General features: G+C 39.2%; 2 protein-coding genes across 2 annotated transcripts in view; one reads left to right on the top strand and one right to left on the bottom strand.

The window, feature by feature from the left end:
* b4galt5 (UDP-Gal:betaGlcNAc beta 1,4- galactosyltransferase, polypeptide 5) overlaps window positions 1-10,076 on the bottom strand; it is a 60,797-nt gene extending 50,721 nt beyond the window's left edge. The window contains exon 1 of the mRNA XM_052091713.1: window positions 9,674-10,076. Coding sequence (XP_051947673.1) covers window positions 9,674-9,779 — 106 coding nt within the window. The 5' untranslated portion in view covers window positions 9,780-10,076. The remainder of the gene's footprint in view (window positions 1-9,673) is intronic.
* A 1,650-nt stretch (window positions 10,077-11,726) lies between these two features.
* The window catches only part of slc9a8 (solute carrier family 9 member 8), a 66,322-nt gene continuing 60,156 nt past the window's right edge, over window positions 11,727-17,892 (top strand). Inside the window, exons 1-3 of the mRNA XM_052091698.1 lie at window positions 11,727-12,024; window positions 12,519-12,697; window positions 16,231-16,311. Coding sequence (XP_051947658.1) covers window positions 11,828-12,024; window positions 12,519-12,697; window positions 16,231-16,311 — 457 coding nt within the window. The 5' untranslated portion in view covers window positions 11,727-11,827. The remainder of the gene's footprint in view (window positions 12,025-12,518; window positions 12,698-16,230; window positions 16,312-17,892) is intronic.

The raw sequence follows: 17,892 nt of genomic DNA, 5'->3' as shown, positions 1-17,892 counted from the left end.
TTTTCCCTGACGTCTGGATCTTTCGGCAGCTTATTCAGAGGTTTTGTTTGACCACAGCCAGGAACAGCACATCTGTGTGGCATCGTAATTTTCCTGTGCACAAGTAGTCTCTGTCAGAGCTCGCTGTCCATCGACTGAACACTTGTGAGGCGACGGCGATACTGAAATGAGCGTAGTTGTCTTGCGCTTAAAGCGTAGTTATCTTGTGCTGGAGGCGGTCATATGCAAACGCTGGTACGTCACTTCTAACCGTCACGTCACTTCTAACCATGAATCCAGAACGAGCTGTATTTTGAGCTTGATTAAATAAATGATTCATTTAGAATGGGGAGGACGTCTTAAAATATTAAACTTGCAGGACGTTTTAATGATACAAAGACCTCTTATATACCAAAAGATCAAGGCAAATTTGGTTTCTCATGTCATGACCCCTTTAATATAATAAACCTGGATAATACTTTACAATAAGTTTAACATTTGTAAACATTTCGTTAGAGTTCATTTCAACATATAGTAATACATTTTTTTAAATAAAAAGTTGCATTTGTTAACATTAGCTAATGCACTATGAAATAACATGAACTAACAGTGAATTATGCACTAACTAATGTTAACAAATGGAACTTTATTGCAAAGTGTTACCAAAACCTGTACACAATGTAAAGATTGAATGTTCAACAGGCTTTATTATACAATATATGGTGTGAATGAGCATGAAGAGCTTTTGTTTTTGACCATGTTGTTGCCATGAGTCTAGGCACTGAGGTATAAATGAATCTGTTAGGCTACTATGCCGAAGCTGTACTATGTTAGCCAAATTAGGGAGATGCCAATATGGACAGGTTTTGTGACATTCCATCATCCTCAAAAACGAATCGGTTACCTAACGTAACCTCGGTTCTCTCTAGATGAGGGAACGAGTATTGCGTAAGCTAGCTTACGCTACGGGAAAGATTCTTCTTTTCTGAGATATTGAAGCCAAAAAATTATCCTTAATTTTGTATCATTTGTCAACGCAGTGCAGCAACTGCAGACCTTGAGCGGGCTAGCTAGCGAGCTCATTGGTTGCTCTGCGGCAACTGCTGCAGCCTATAGACGAACTTGGGCGAACTCGCGTCCAATGAGAGGCGTCCGCGCGCTTACTGCATCAAAGCCCGCCAAAATGGGCGTGGCTAGAGTTCATATAAGCGTAGTTCGTAGGCTGGAACCCTGGTTTTCATTGAATGAAGCGAAAGTCGCTCGTGGCGCGAGCACGGCTGGCTACGCGATACTCGTTCCCTCATCTAGAGAGAACCGAGGTTACGTTAGGTAACCGAGTCGTTCTCTTACGAGAGGTTCTCTCGTATTGCGTAAGCTAGCTTACGCTACGGGAACCCATTGTCAACACCGTGTGCGCCAAGCATCCACTGCATGAGCCCCGGGGGTGGGGGGACCCGGGGGAGCCCTTGTGAGTGGGGAAATAATATTTGGCCGGCAAGAGTGCGGTGCCGCTCTGTGTGGAATGAGTCCCATCAGTGCAGCTCACCAGGGGAGCTGTAGCGTATTAAACCGCTAGTAGTTTTGCCTGCAGGGCGGGCACTTCCAGATTGTAAAATCTGACAAAGGTGGAGGGGGAAGCCCAGCCCGCTGCCACACATATGTCGTGAATGGAAATCCCGCTGGACCATGCCCACGATGAGGCCATGCCTCTAGTGGAGTGAGACCTAATGCCCAACGGGCATGGCAGGTCTTTTGACGCGTATGCGGCAGCAATAGCGTCCACTATCCATCTAGACAGTGTCTGTTTCGAAGCGGCGAGACCTTTGGTGCGCCCTCCGAACGAAACGAAAAGCTGCTCAGAGCTTCTGAAAGAGGCGGAGCGCGCAGTATACAATCTCAGTGCTCTGACTGGGCAAAGGAGATTGGCGTCGCGTTCGCTATCGGATGCTGGCAGCGCCGATAGGGAAATGACCTGTGCTCTGAAAGGAGTACCGATCACCTTGGGAACATAGCTGTGTCTAGGCTTTAAAATTACCTTGGAGTCACTTGGTCCGAACTCAAGACACGCAGCGCTGACAGACAGCGCGTGAAGGTCTCCCACACGTTTGACTGATGACAGGGCAGTCAGAAAAACGGTTTTGAGTGGAAGGTATTTCAAATCCACGGATTGAAGTGGTTCGAAAGGGGGGCTTTCATAGTTTCGAGTCTATAGAAAGATCCCAGATAGGAACCGATGGGGGGCGCGGGGGGTTCATCCTTCTATCTCCCTTGAGGAAGCGGATGACCAGCTCGTTTTTTCCCAGTGACTGGCCGTGCAGGGGTTCAGCGAACGCCGCGACGGCCACCACATACACTTTGAGCGTGGATGGGGATCTGCCCTTATCCAGCAGCTGTTGTAAAAACACGAGCAGCGATGACACCCCACATGTCCATGGGTCCAGGTCTCTGTCGGTGCACCATTTTGAAAACACAGACCATTTTGACGCATAGAGTCTTCTCGTGGAAGGGACTCTAGCATGTATGATGGTGTTTATTACCCCTTCTGGCAGAGCGACGGGTAGTCGTTGATCACCCACGCGTGCAGCGCCCAGCGCTCTGGGTGGGGATGCCAGATCGTGCCGCGAGCTTGAGAGAGGAGATCTGCTCTCACTGGGATGGGCCACGGCGCTGTCAGTGACAGCTGCGTAAGCTCCAGGAACCATGTCTGATTCTCCCAACGCGGGGCTATGAGGAGCACCGAGTGACGCGTTTCCCTGATCCTCTGCATTACCTGTGGCAATAGCGAGACGGGAGGGAAGGCGTAAAGCGGGCGGTTGGGCCAGTCCTGGGCCAGTGCGTCCTCGCTTTTCGAGAAAAATATTGGGCAGTGAGAGTTCTCTTCTGACGCAAAGAGGTCTATCTCTGCTCTGCCGAATATGCGCCATAACTTCTGGACTGTTTGAGCGTGCAGGGACCATTCCCCTGGAGGAATATTGTCTCTGGACAGTCTGTCTGGGCCGTCATTCAGGTGGCCTGGCACGTGCGTCGCCCTCAGTGAGCGCAGGTGGCACTGGGACCAACTCAGTATGCGTTTCGTCAGATGGAAGAGGTTCCTGGATCTGACACCGCCCTGACGGTTTAGGTAGGATACCACAGATCTGTTGTCCGAACGGACCAGGACGTGGTGACCCTGAATGACTGGGAGAAAGCGCACAAGCGCATACTCGACCGCTATCATTTCCAGACAATTTATGTGAAGGAGCTTTTCCTGAACTGACCATAGGCCAAAAACCGGAGAGCCCTCGCAGACCGCGCCCCAACCCGTGTTGGACGCGTCTGTCGAGATGACTTTTCGGTGAGATACAGCTCCCATCGTCACTCCCCGCTGATACCATTCGGCCACTGTCCAGGGCTACAGAGCTGAAATACAGGTCTAAGTCACCTCGATGTGTTTATGAAGCGGGCGCATGCGCAGTAAACCCAGCTGAAGTACTGCTGCGGCTGAGGCCATGTAACCTAGCACTCTCTGAAAGTTTTTCAGAGGCGTGAGGCTGTTCATCTGAAAGGACGCGGCTAGTCGCTGAACACGGCGCGCGTGCTGTGTAGATAAGTGAGCCGTCATTGCCACGGAGTCTAGTTCTATTCCAAGGAAGGAAATTGCCTGACTGGGCTGTAATGAGCTCTTGGTCCAATTGACTGCAAGACCCAAACTGTTAAGATGGCTGAGGAGAACTGTTCTGTGAGACAGAAGCTCCGTATGTGACTGTGCCATAATCAGCCAGTCGTCCAAATAGTTCAGAATTCGCAAGCCCTGACTCGCTCAGCGAAGGCGGCACTTTCTCTATGGCCCTTTTGCACAGAAGGTTTGCTATTTCTGAACGAAGCATGCAGGCTGCTTCCGTGTTCACAATAGTTTCGAGCCGCGGGGAGGCCGAGGGGTTAATCAAACACAGTCACCTAAATGGTCCTCTTGCTGTGATAACGCTGGAAAAACCAAATCATTTAAGTGAATCGGTTCTTTCGGACAATTTATGTTAATTAACTGGTTAATATAAATGATTCCCTCATCTTTAATGTTGGGATCTCCTATGAATTTTAATGAGTCGGATCTTTCAGACGATTCATGTAAATGAACTAGTTTGTCAAACATGGGACGTTCCCTATCATCCAGTAAAGGGTGCTAGGTTTCTAGTGTCTTTAATTTTGATGTTCTGCCCATGTTTCTTGTTTCCCTTGTTGATTTGTCCCAGGTGTGTCTTGTTCGTCTCTGTGTATATGCCCTCATGTTCTCTCTGTATTTTCAGTTCTTGTCCTTGTGAGGCTCTTGTGTTGGGAGTGTTCTGTTTTCTAGTTTCTTGTGTTTAGTTTGCCTTTTATTAAATTTGCACTAAGATCCGCATCTCGCTTCTCAAGACCATCATTACAGAATAACTGACCAAGTTATGGATCTAGCAGCCGTGGAACTCCAGTCTCTCAAGCAGGAAACAGACTCCATTAAAGAGTTTGTTGAACTGTTTTGTGCCTAAGCTCACAGGCGAGATATGAGTTATATAGCCCTCCAAGCCATTTTTCAATTTGGTCTATATGAGCAGATTAAATCATGTCTGCCAGGAGGCAGATGTGAACTATCCTTGGTCTACTATACTGATTATACTTTAAGGCTCAGCTTAGCTTTCTACATGGTGGGTTACAGCCAAACCTCCACTAAGGCACACAGTACTCTCTCGCTGGAGGTGACGAAGGCCATTTCCCTGCGACCGAGGTCCCTTCAATCGCTGCTCCGGTGGTCTTGGAGGACCCAGCAAGGGAGGCCCCTATGCTCCCTACTCTGGTGGTCTCTGAGTTCTTCATGACGTAGACCCCTTTGCTCCCTGCTCCGATGGTCTCAAAGGTCCCGTTAAAGGGACTTTTCCAGAAGTCACTAAAGATAAATATTTAGTGTATTGCTGCTGTTTATCAGTATATTTTGATTCAGTTGTATAAAAATATAGTGTTTTCTAGTTTATCGGTGTATACATTTATGTTCAATTTAATGTTGTCACCCTGACTGTTTAATGTCAACCTAATTTTTTTTTAAAACTATCAGGTGATATTATTTGATTCTGCAATCAGAACTTCTGAATTAAATAATATAATCTGGTATTTAGTTACAAACTTTTTTTTAGTAACTTGTAGTGTATATAACTACTTTTTTTTAAAGAAGCTTGACTGTGGTTTAACTGATTTAAGCAGCTTGAAGCTTGAAAAGCCTACAGTTTCTAAGTAGCTTCCCCAACACTGATACCAACATTTAGTAATTCCATCTCCATATAAGGGCTTTTCACACAACCACACCTGTACAGTCATTCATCACTATTTGCAAATGTATCCTTAAACTCTCTACGGATGCACACTTAGCTAAGAACAAAATCTTCAAGTAAAGCCATGTGTCAATTTTAAACCAACTGAAACTAAATAAAAACATTTTATATAGGTCTAGACTACACATTTTTAAGCAGAATGTATAAAATCTGGGTCCAGTTGAGAAGCACTGCTTTAGAGAACATACAGAGGGAACTGAAGCATTACTGCAGAAAGATGCTCCATCTCAGAGGGTTTTTCCCTCCCTCTGTCCCTCTTTTGTCTTCGGTTTCATCTGACACTCAGAGGACAAACAGAGTTACCTTGTTTCCATGGGCTCGGTGTCTATTAATAGTGTGTGTAGTGTGCTCCATAAGGATTTTCTCAGGTTTTAATTCAATTGCCGCCCGTACATTAGACACATCTACGGCCCTTGTGAAATGAGAAGTGAGGTTACTAAAAGTCTCTGTCCCCTACCAACCTGAACTCCCCAAACAAGCATTAAAGACCCTCAGGGGTGATCAAGCTGTTGGCTCTGTTTCCATGGGGACACAAGACGTAAATGCAATGTTTCCGCTGTTTCCCACTGAGATTAAAATACACATATAGACAGCGATTTTATTGTTCTCTTTGTGCCAAATTGAGGTCAATTTAATTCATTTCCTGATTGCTTCACATGCATGGAATTCCAGATAAACAACACTTTGATTGTGCCAGTATGCTGGGGTGGGGAGTGGGGGTTGTTGCTGTGTAATGTCAAAACCTACAGACATGGAAGCAGATGCGCATCATATTGATCATACAATACTGGATGCCTGATAAAGACTGATGTGTGTGAGTGTGTGTATATATATATATATATATATATATATATATATATATATATATATATACATATATATGCCTGATATTACACTGATACATGCATAACTTAATACAATTTAATAATTTTAAAATATATTCTTATTTTGCATCATATTCACTCAAAATTCAGAATGATCTCACTGTGAATTTGGTGACAGTAGGTCAAAAGTTCTGCTGTTGGAATCGCTCAAATCACTGCCCCAGTGGCCGATGCCGAAAGTGTTTTTGAACTTATGGGTACGTGTGAGCACGTTTCTAGGTGAAATGTCCACAAAGAGACACCAAAAGTGAGTTGTATTAGTTTGTATTTTTAGTAACTTATGTAATACAATGAAAATAAATTAATATTTTAATAACTCAACCCCCTAACCCCAAACCTAAACCTAACCGTCGATGGAGTAAAAATATAATCCTAGAGGGACAATTGGCCCCATTCACTTCCATTGTATGTGTCTCACTGTAACTTAGATTTTTCCTTTTTTTTTTTAAGAAAAGTAGAGACAAGTCAAAATCACTTTTTGTAGTAAACACCAACCCTGAATCTAATCATCAGTGCAGTAAAAAGTTTACGTTAGCGGGAGAAATGCAACCTTCACTGATTATGCGAACGATTACATGGTTTCAATGCAGGATACGAACCCAGTCAGTCGGTATAATATGTACGATCCTAGGGTATTGGAACTTGAACAATCAATCTATGAAGAATTTCAGTGCCATTTCAGAATGCCAGAAGTTTGATTTTCTTGGTGAAGTTATGCAAAATTATTGGTTGTCAGCAGAGAGCTCATCTCTATTTGATCTCTAGTTTATATGTATAATTTTATCTAAAGTGACTTTAATCAACATTTATGCATTCCCAGGGAATCGAACCCACAACCATGGCAATTGAGCTATAAGAACGATGAAGGAAACCCATCCAAGAGGATCTTCTGGCCTGAAACTGCGGGTGCTGTAGAAGCATCTGGTTATATCTGAACACCTCAGGAAATTGAACTCTGGTCTTTTGCATGTCAGGAGGAGATACTGTCCACTATACAAAAGAGGAATGGCCAATAAGCCAGACACATGCCCCACAATTACCAGAAACTCTGGGGCTTGACTTTCGCTGAGCAGCTTTATAAACAAAGAATTTCTATACTAAATTGTTTCAAAAAATCTAACAAAATCTAACATAAACAAAGGCCGAAATCTGAGTGAACACAAAATACATTTTTTAAATGAAAATGTTCTTTATTGAAGGAAAAAAGTAAGGCAAAAAACAACTGGGCATGTGTAAAAAAGTAGTTACTAAATCCCCAAATCTATGAAAGTGCATTCATAACAGGGTTCAGCTGGACTAGACACACACATGTCCGATTACTGCCAGCCCAATTCAATCAAATGAACACATATATGAAACTTTTTCAGCAACATGAAGTTGGTTAAAGGTCTCATCATGTAGCACACTCTGCCAAGGTCGAAAGAAATTCCAGAAATGATGAGGACAAAGGTGATTGAAATACATCAGTCTGGGAAGGGTTACAGAGGCTCTGGGATGCCAAAGAACCACAGTGAGAACCATTATCTCTAAATGGAGAACACTTGGCACAGTAGTGAACATTTCCAAAAGTGGCCGACCTTCAAAGATTCCTAAAGTGTGTTCATTAATAATTAAGCACATTTACATAGCAATTAGCTGGGCACATGCACAATGAAACTACAGCATCATCAAAAATGGGTTGCAAATGACGGCCAACAGAATTTCTTCGGAAATCCTTATATGACCTTTAATTATCATCAAGATTTTAGATTAAAATGTACGCTAATGTATGACGGATTTTAGGCCCTGCATCTGGCCTCAAAGTTTTTCTCTATGTTTAAATCAACTTTTTGCCTTCGCTAGTTCATTTTATTATTACATTATGTAAGGTTCTGTGGGTTCAGTATTCCATGTCTCTCAATAAGGTCACAAAAATGTATTATATAGGATTACCAAAATGCTGTTTGAATTTTTTTTAGATGGTGTAGCCTATGTATTGTAATATGGAACACTGCGAAACTTTTCAACTTCCCAAAAGTTTACTTTGTCATAATAAGTAAAACAATTTACACTTCTCGCCCTTTTAAAGGGTGGTATACCAAAATAGCATCCACTTTTACTACAGTGTTATCTGAACACAGCCTTTCTAATGTGGTTTTGTATTAACATCCATTGGCACGACTTTGCATGACACAAAAACACATTTTCACTGCTGTTTCCTGGATTTCATGGTTAATGTGGCCTATTTATCATCCAATGTACTCTTAAGGTAAACTACAAAGACTGTACTTATGGTTTAAAGTGTACATGTAAAACATGTTAGCTACAAATTTGCACATAATTTCTGGCATATTTGCATTTTGAACCTCCCCATACAGAAATCTTGGTAAACATTAGATTGTATTATTTTGTATTATAAGGATTGTTTATTAATATTGGTTAATGATATTTTCAACATATACTAATAAAGTTGTTTTGGTGTGTGTTTGTATCATTTGTTAATGCATTACGAACATGACCTAAACATAAAACAAAAAAATGTAAACTAACATTAACCAAGATTAAAATGGTGTCAAATAAATTGTTTATTGTAAGTTCTTGATACCTAATGCATAAACTAATGTTAACAAATGGAACCTTGTAAAGAGTAACTTAAATGTCATACAGGGCCATATGAACATGCAGTATATACAAAATTAAAGGTTCGTGTATTTTAGCATATATGTACATATTAAAATTAAATTAGTATTTGGGGAAATATATTTTATATATATATAGATTAAGACAGACATTTTGTATTATTTTTAAATCTTTGTTTCAGATGTTTCAATGGTGGTGAAACATATTTTATTTAACACGAAATAATGAGAGGCGATAACAAAAATTACAATAACTTAATAATGACCCGGTTCTTTTCCAGTGGAAGGTAACGAAGCAACGTCATCACAACCTAATTAAATATTAATAACCAAAAACCTTGTAGTACCGGGAAGGCGCGTCTAGGGGGTGGGGCTTGTGCGGTATTTCATTTCAAGCGAACCTACACCCGGAAAGGCTAGCGATAAATATCATGGCAAATCAAAATGTTACTGGAAAACGAAGTTCAGCGGTCAAATAATAAAATCAGTCATTCAAACAGCCTTTACTCATTTATTCACAAAGACAGATATCAAGTGTTACTCCTCATAAATGGAGGTCTTCATTTCTTCATACATGCTGACCAGTAAACGACATGAATTCACGATAGGAATACTGAATGTAGTCTCCATAAAAAACGAAGCACTTAATGTTCTAACATGGAATAAATTATAGCCTAATAAACCACACATAATTGCCATCCAGTAGTCCCTTCCAACAAATGATCATTATCAACTGACAACATGATATCAAACCCTTCAGATCAGCCAGAATGCATATCTCACACGTCCCTATAAATATTTAGCAGAATAAATATTATTTAGCCTATTTGTATAAAAATGTAAAGTGCCTTACCTATGCCAGGTGCTGAATAAATGAAGTAGAGCGCAGATGTGGACAGTGAGAAGAGGAACAAGAGTCCGAGAAATGACCTTTTGCGAAATCTCAGATGTGTCGGCATTATATACAATATACAGACGTAGATATTATTCTATAGGGCTACAGATATATCCCGTCAATAGCCGCAGATGGGGGATCCACGACAGCAAACACTCCGAATCAAGTCCGATCCCGAAGTCTACTCCACTCGAGAAGGTTCCCACGTCCTAGTGGAGTCGCATCATCCACATAATGTGTATCTGTATGTACTGGTCAGCAACACACTCACACTGACACACACAGATACACTCTCCTATGCGCTGGTAATTAATGGAAGCTCATGGGTCTGCGGGTTAGGCTCTTATAAAGGTAATATGCAAGGGAGCGTCGGCCAAAGAGGGAGTGTGTGAAAATTACAATGCATAACTTTACATGATTACGTAACTGCTGCTCACTCGTGGTCCAGTTTTCTTGGAGAGGCTGTAAAACAGGCAGGCAGGTAGAGATGCACTTCTTGATGTTATGCACTGCGTCATAATGGCCTCTTTAATTCATTTGCACACAAATTCACATGTATTGAAGAATTCATCTGTCAGAATATGGACTGTTGGATATTTTCCAGAAGATTATCTATTTCCAGTTTAGAGGTTATGTGTGAACACAACCCTTTAGATAACACTGGTTAATTAATGCAAAGTTGTATCATTAACTATACGTTTCCTTATTGATGTGTGAACAGCACATTTGGAATTTACCTGGTTGCATGTGTGAATGGGGCTATTAACACACCATAGAATAGAACAGAACAGAATAAAATAAAATAGAAAAGAATAGAAATCAACAGAACAAAATAGAATAGAGTAGAATAAAATAGATTGAATCTGAATGGGAGATAATATAATAGATCTGAACACAACAAAATAGAATAAAACCAACAGAATAAAATAGAACAGAGAAGAACATAACATAATAGTATACAACACAGCATAAAATAGAACAGAACAGAATAGAACACAACAGAATAGAATAAAGAGAATAGAACAGAACCAAACAGAAAATGGAATAGAATAGGACAAAATAGAACATTTCTATATAATAGAAAAGAACAGATTACAACAGAATAGACAAGAATAGAGTATAATGGAACAAAAGAAAGTACAACAGATTGAATGGAATATAACAGACTACAACACATCATATTAGAATAGAATAGAACAGAATAGAACCAAATAAAACAGAAGAAAATAGATCAGATCAGATCTGAATAGAACAGAACAGAAAAAACAAAGTGTAGTGGAATAGAAAAGATAATAATAGAATGATATATTCATTCATTCATTCATTCATTCATTCATCAGTTTTGAGATTATATATATATATATATATATATATATATATATATATATATAGAGAGAGAGAGAGAGAGAGAGAGAGAGAGAGAGAGAGAGAGAGAGAGAGAGAATGTTAATTTAAATATATGATGTGATTGCAATGGATAGCTAAGATACAAAACACACTTGAACTAGCCCTGTGCATCAACCTATCCTATTGTTTAAAACACATCAAGTCAAACATATCTTAAAGAGATTGATATGGAAACCGTAGGCTATCTAAATTTACATTAAAAAAAAAAAAAAAAAAAAAACATTTGTACAGGGTGGAAAAAAATGCATGAAACCCGTCTAACGCATCATGATACAATGTCATTTATTTTCAGCAAATATCTGGAATTTTCGTTAATCGATCAGTTATGCATCACAGTATTGCGCATTGCAGACACGCCCACCTCACTATGAACTACAACTCCCAGCGAAATAACTGCAATATGACGTCAGCTTTTCCGTTTGCCAAAATACGCGTTTCTTCTGTTCAAGGATACTGTATGTTATACATATTATTAGCAGTTATATAAATATACAATTAAATAAATGTACATATACATATTTTACGTAATGTTTAATTGATTGCTTTCTGCTTAATACTCTACAATCGGAAGCTACATTTCCCAGAGTTCTTGGTTTCCGGGTAAACAATGATGACGACGATTCTGCTCTGCGAAACATGGATGGTGGCGACATGAGTTTTATTTGCCGATTTTGTCCAATTTTTTAATGCTTACTTGTGTTTTTAATGATGAAGCGTGTCAGCAATTGCGCTGTTGTAATTTGTGTGTTATTAATAATCGGATTGACGGATGATCGCGGACGGTTTGCTGCGGCAGATGATCAAACACACAGTGAACATGATAAAGAATTATTAATAAAAACAGCTGACAGTGATGTGCAGGATCATAGTAATGCTGATGGACACTCAGAGCAGCTCAACAGGTATCATTTCATCACATATCTCAGAAAGAGCGAGTTAGTGATTGACAGCTGTCAGATGAGGTGGCGTTCTGTGATGTGGCATGTGTTGATCATCATAAAGCTATGTTGTCTGTCTGATTGTGTATATCATTATTTAATGTACATTCAGATAGTTATAAATGCCATGAATCTTTGTTTCATTTGTATTTTCATTAAATATGAGGTCACTAAATCTTCATTAATGCAAACTTAATTGAATTTATTTTAAGATGATGTATAGCATGTTACACCTCAGGACCTGTCAAGTATTTTATTTCAGCTACCCTAATATAAGTATTCATACGCATTTTATAATCAGTTTATGTACACGTCATGGCCATGACACTTTTCATGTATTTTTGTATAGATTCATGTTCTAATGTACTTAAACTACTGATCTAAGAAGAATTATATAATGTTTGTTAATGAAAGTTATCATGAAGTGTTACACATCATATACTGCATTCTTCTGTCAGGTTGAATGACACAGAAAGCTCAAGCAATGAAACAGTTCAAAGCACCACACCTGTGCCCAAACCCACTACTCCCGCTCCTCTTATAATTGAGCCCATCCTGCCGGTGCAGATGGGTGTGGAAGCCCAAGAGGAAGAGCAATCCAGCGGCATGAGCATCTTCTTCAGTCTGCTCGTCATTGGTGAGGCACAAATTTGGTTTGCTGAAAGGATGCTCTTGTGAATCAATGGAGAAATGTATTTGACAGAGAATCCCTCAATATTCTGTTTTATCTACATTAATTAAAATATGAATGAAGGTATCAGGTTTCCATTGGGTACAGAATAAATGCCTAATGCTTTCATTCTGATTATAAAACGGATAGTTCCAGTCCTAGATGCTGATTGGTCAAAATAGCCATGTTTTATTTACAATAAAACACAGCTATGAGAGGTGACGGCAAATAATGGCACTTTTGCAAAAACGACATGAAAGGGCCTCGTTGACCTCAAACAAAACTTCTGTTGACGTTTTCATGGCTGCCATGTGCTGAGAGGTTGCGCTAACTGGACATTTTCCATCTGAATTTAAAGTTTTGTTTTTTTTTCATTTTTTTTACAACGGCTATGAACAATGCTTAATTCTTTAAAAATGCCAGAAAACCATTTAAACCTAGTGTATTAGTTTCCATCTTTGCTTGTTTTTTGTGTGGCTTCTCTCACGAGCTTGATTTGTGTGTGTGTGTGTTAAACAATTTACTCATGGAGCCACATTGAGAGCCCCATATCTCTGGGATTGAACCATAGAGGGCCTTATAAATGGAATAAAAGTTTGTATTGAACCAGAATCCAAAAGGACATCAAGATATCTTTAATACTTCTTGAGTTACAGGCACACCAACTTTGGAAAAAGAACAGGAAAAGTGCTTTTTCCCATTTTTGAACTGTCAGCATTGGCATATAATTCAACAAGGATTGCTAAAGTTCACTGATTTTAGTAACAGACCTCTTATAAAAAATAAAATAATGATGCTGCCAACTTTCTAAGTTTATTATTTTGATCTGTGGTTTTGCTCCAAAATCATAGGTGATTACTCAGTAAATAGTCATCCATGGCACCTAATATTTTAGCTTTCATCTTCATTTATGTATTTAATTTATCAAAAAAAAGAATGTAACTCCCCAATCAGTGTTCCCTCAGCTGTGTGCGAATGTGGCCATGCATTTCTGATGTTGCTCCTGCGTGAACGATAAAGAAATTTGCTCGAACATGTTTGGAAAACCTAGAGATTTCTTGATTCAAAGCTTCATATATGATCAACGTTTCAACACTGATCATTCATTTAGCTTTAATTAAACACAGTAGTTGATTAAAGGGATAGTTCACCCAAAAAAATGAAAATTCTTTCATCATTTACTCACCCAGATGTTTATGACTTTCTTTCTTCTGCAGAACACAAATTAAGATATTTAGAAGAATATCTCCGCTCTGTAGGTTCATACAATACAAGTGAATTGCTCCAAAAAGCACATAAAGGCAGCATGAAAGTAATCCATCAGGCTCCAGTGATTTAATCCATGTTTTCTGAAGTGATCCAATCGGTTTTGTGTGAGAACAGACCAAAATATAACTCTTTATAACAAAATATAAAATCTTGACATTCTTCTTGGCAATCATGATTTCAAGCTCGATTACACTTGCTAGCGCCATCTGTTGTGCGCATGTGTCAAGCATTAGAAAGTGTAACCAAGCTTGAAAGAGAAGAGATATACAAGATGTTTATAAGATTTATAGTGAAAAAAAGAGTTTAATTTTTCTTTATCACCCTAAGCCGATTGGATCACTTCAGAAGAAATGGTTTAAACCACTGGAGTTGTATGGATTACTGTTTTGCTGCCTTTATCTACTTTTTGGAGCTTCAAAGTCTTCGTCACTTGTATTGTATGGACCTACAGAGCTGAAATATTCTTCTAAAAACCTTTGTTTGTGTTCCGCAGAAGAAAGAAAGTCATACATATCTGGGATGGCATGAGGGTGAGAAAATCTTTGGTTGAACCGGCCCTTTAAAAGCATGAATAACAGACAACACATTTCAGCTGGATTGCTTTTAAATTAAGCTAATCCTAGGTAAAACTGTCATGGGCGGTGAAAAATTATAATATTCGCTCTATCAAGAGGATATCAAATGTACACACATAAATGCAATAGAATACATCTACACGCTTATCGGGGAAACAAAAAACCAATATGATGGATAAAAATAGACCATGATGGAAATTTTACAACTCAGTCCCTCAGAGCCATGGAGAAGGATTTGTAGTGTACCCTCTGGTTGTTATGGCTGCTTTCTCCAAACTCAAAGCTGTCCTTATGAGAAATAAGAGTGACTCATCACACAGTATTGATACCTGCTTGTGTGTACTTGACACCACTGATTCGTTGACACATAGTGAAGTGCTTTGTCGTGCTGTTTGTGTTCTTATCAAACAAAGGGGCTTAAAGTTACCCATCGATGCTTTTGGAGGGGGTTATCCTCATCGTCCTGTAATGTCATCAGACCATTCTGTTGCCGTGTGTGTGTGTTGTGGCACATTGTACCGTGTGTGCCCATGACGCAGTGTGTATTATGTAAAGGATACCCTTGTCCTGAGACAAGCTCTGCCTAAGACAATTAAAAATATGCAGTGTTTCATCAGATAGAGGTCTAATAGTCTTTATCGTTTGTAATGTCTTGTCATTGGATGCTAGAAGGTTTAATCTGGGTAAAGTGAATTTATAACCTGCATGACACATTAGAGTGACAATGACCTGACTATGACATACTATGAATGGTAGAGCAAAATCACAGTTTAATTTAAACATTTTTATGAGAATAAAATAAAATGTTATATAATAAAAAAAATACAAAATGACAAAGGAAGAAGCACTTAGGCTCTATTTTTCTGAGTGAGAAATGCACAGGGCTAAGTGCTACGACCGTGTGCAACGACTTAGCCAATTTTCCTGAGAGAGTTCATTCTAAGGGCAATTTTATGTCCGCACAAATCGCGAGTGGGTGTGGGTGGTAGTGTTTGCGCTATCTGTTGGTGTATGTGTGCAAACTGTGGGTGAATGGATGTTAATGAAGTGGCACAAAGCGCAATTTGCTATTTTCCTGAGAAATATGTCATTGTGCTAATACGATAATAGGACTATATAATAGGATGCAGATGGTGATGGAGAAGAACCTCAGAATTAAATTGCACTAGACACAGCCCATTAGAGCTTTGCACGAGCAATATCGCCAAACCCACTTGCGCCTAGACTTGGCACGTGCTTGCACGAAAATACCAAAACATCATAGGCATGTCCATTGACTTTGCATGTATGACTTATGGCATAGCGCTGCACTTAGTGCTAGCACTCATAAAATAGGGCCCATAAAGTAAACAAATAAACAAAAAATTTAATAAAAGCAACAATGCTTAACTTGCATTGACATTTACATATAATGTCTTGAAAATTATTTGTTTTAGTTAATGACTTGTTATTGTTCCTATAAAACTTTGAGAAGTTAATGTGATTAATTAAATTATATGAGATCTTCTTAAACCATGTTGAAACTTTTTGTTATTTATTTATTTTTTTAATCTTGCAGTGGTGCTAGCACCTTTTTGTGGAAAGCATGGCTACCATGATTAGTTTTTGGAAGGGATTTTATTTTAGTTTTATAATGAATTATTTTTGTGTTTTCAGGTATATGTATCATACTGGTGCACCTGCTGATCAAGTTCAAGCTGAACTTTTTACCTGAGAGTGTGGCTGTCGTCTCTCTTGGTAAGTCACTGTATGATGTCTCTTTATTTTAGTCAGTGTTTACTCTTGAAAATTTTCCATTCAGTGCTAACTGGAACAAATGAGTCATAATGATAATCGCAATCAGAAATAGTTAATCATAAAACATGTTTCTGTTGTGAAAGGCAATTATATAGTTTTTGATGAGCATTACATAAAACAATCAATCATTAAACAGACTTACATAAGTAACAATGAGGATAAAAATGGATTTATTTCTTAAGTTACACACATTTTCCATTCTAATAATGTAAGAAAGTTAACACTTTTTATTGACTCCAACATGTGAAACAGAAAAACATAACATATATGCACAGAATCAACTTTTAACCCCCATTATTCCCTTTCCCCCTCCCAATCACCAACCCCACCCTGACCTACCCTTGTGGTCAAAGCTAAAATACAAGACACCAAAAAAAAAAAAAAAATATATATATATAAAATAATCACACACATTTTAAACTATTTTACCCTCTCCACTGCCCCTCCCCTAGAGCCTTCCAAAAAGGTCAATTAACTGCCCCACTTCAGCTGATCTCCATCCCCTATGGAGAATCTGACTGCCGATCATAACACTGGTTAGAACCCAATATCTTATGTGTTTATCCCCTTTAGTAATGACCACCCATCGCCTAAAATACAGAGTCTGGGGCAAAATGAAATTTGAGTGCCCAAAATATCACATAAAACTCTGAACCCACAACCAAAATTCTTGGATCTTCGCACACCACCAAAAGACATGGGTTGTGTCCCCATCTTCGGACTGACATCGCCAGCAGGTGGGTGTGTCTTTAAGACCAAGCCTATACAATCTAGAGGGGATCCAATGTAAGAAAATGTATAATTATTACTGAGTGCATGTTGTTATCAGATAATTGGTAAATATAGACGTCAGTATTCACACTCGGCTGACCTATTTCTCGATATTGTGCAACCAGAGTGTGAATTTAAACAAATGTAGTTTCTCCAAAATGATGTGGGTGTTGGTCAGTGTCTCTCAGTACTCAAGAGTTATGGAGACATTTACAGAGTACACCACCACAAAATACCTGTACTTGGTGCACTTTTATGTCCCAGGGGTTTATTTTAATATATACACCAGCGGCCAAAAGTTGGAATAATTACAGATTTTGCTTTTATTCACCAAAGTGGCATTCAACTGATCACAATGTGTAGTCAGGACATTAATAACATGAAAAAGTACTATTACAATTTGAAAAAAGTGTTCAGAACTTAATCTTAAAACTTAAACTACTTCAAAGTTCTCATCAAAAAATCCTCCACGTGCAGCAATGACAGCTTTGCAGATCCTTGGCATTCTAGCTGTCAGTTTGTCCAGATACTCAGGTGACATTTCACCACACATTTCCTGTAGCACTTGCCATAGATGTGGCTGTTTTGTCGGGCACTTCTCGAACACCTTACAGTCTAGCTGATCCCACAAAAGCTCAATGGGTTTAAGATCCATAACACACTTTTCCAATTATCTGCTGTCCAATGTTCAAAAGTGTCTTTTTCTTTGCAATTCTTCCCATAAGGCCTGCACCCCTGAGTCTTCTCTTT

This window comes from Xyrauchen texanus, chromosome 25 (assembly GCF_025860055.1).
Source record: "Xyrauchen texanus isolate HMW12.3.18 chromosome 25, RBS_HiC_50CHRs, whole genome shotgun sequence".
NCBI classification, from domain to species: domain Eukaryota; kingdom Metazoa; phylum Chordata; class Actinopteri; order Cypriniformes; family Catostomidae; genus Xyrauchen; species Xyrauchen texanus.
The sequence above is the reverse complement of the archived record's forward strand: the minus strand, read 5'-3'. Positions and strand labels throughout refer to the sequence as shown.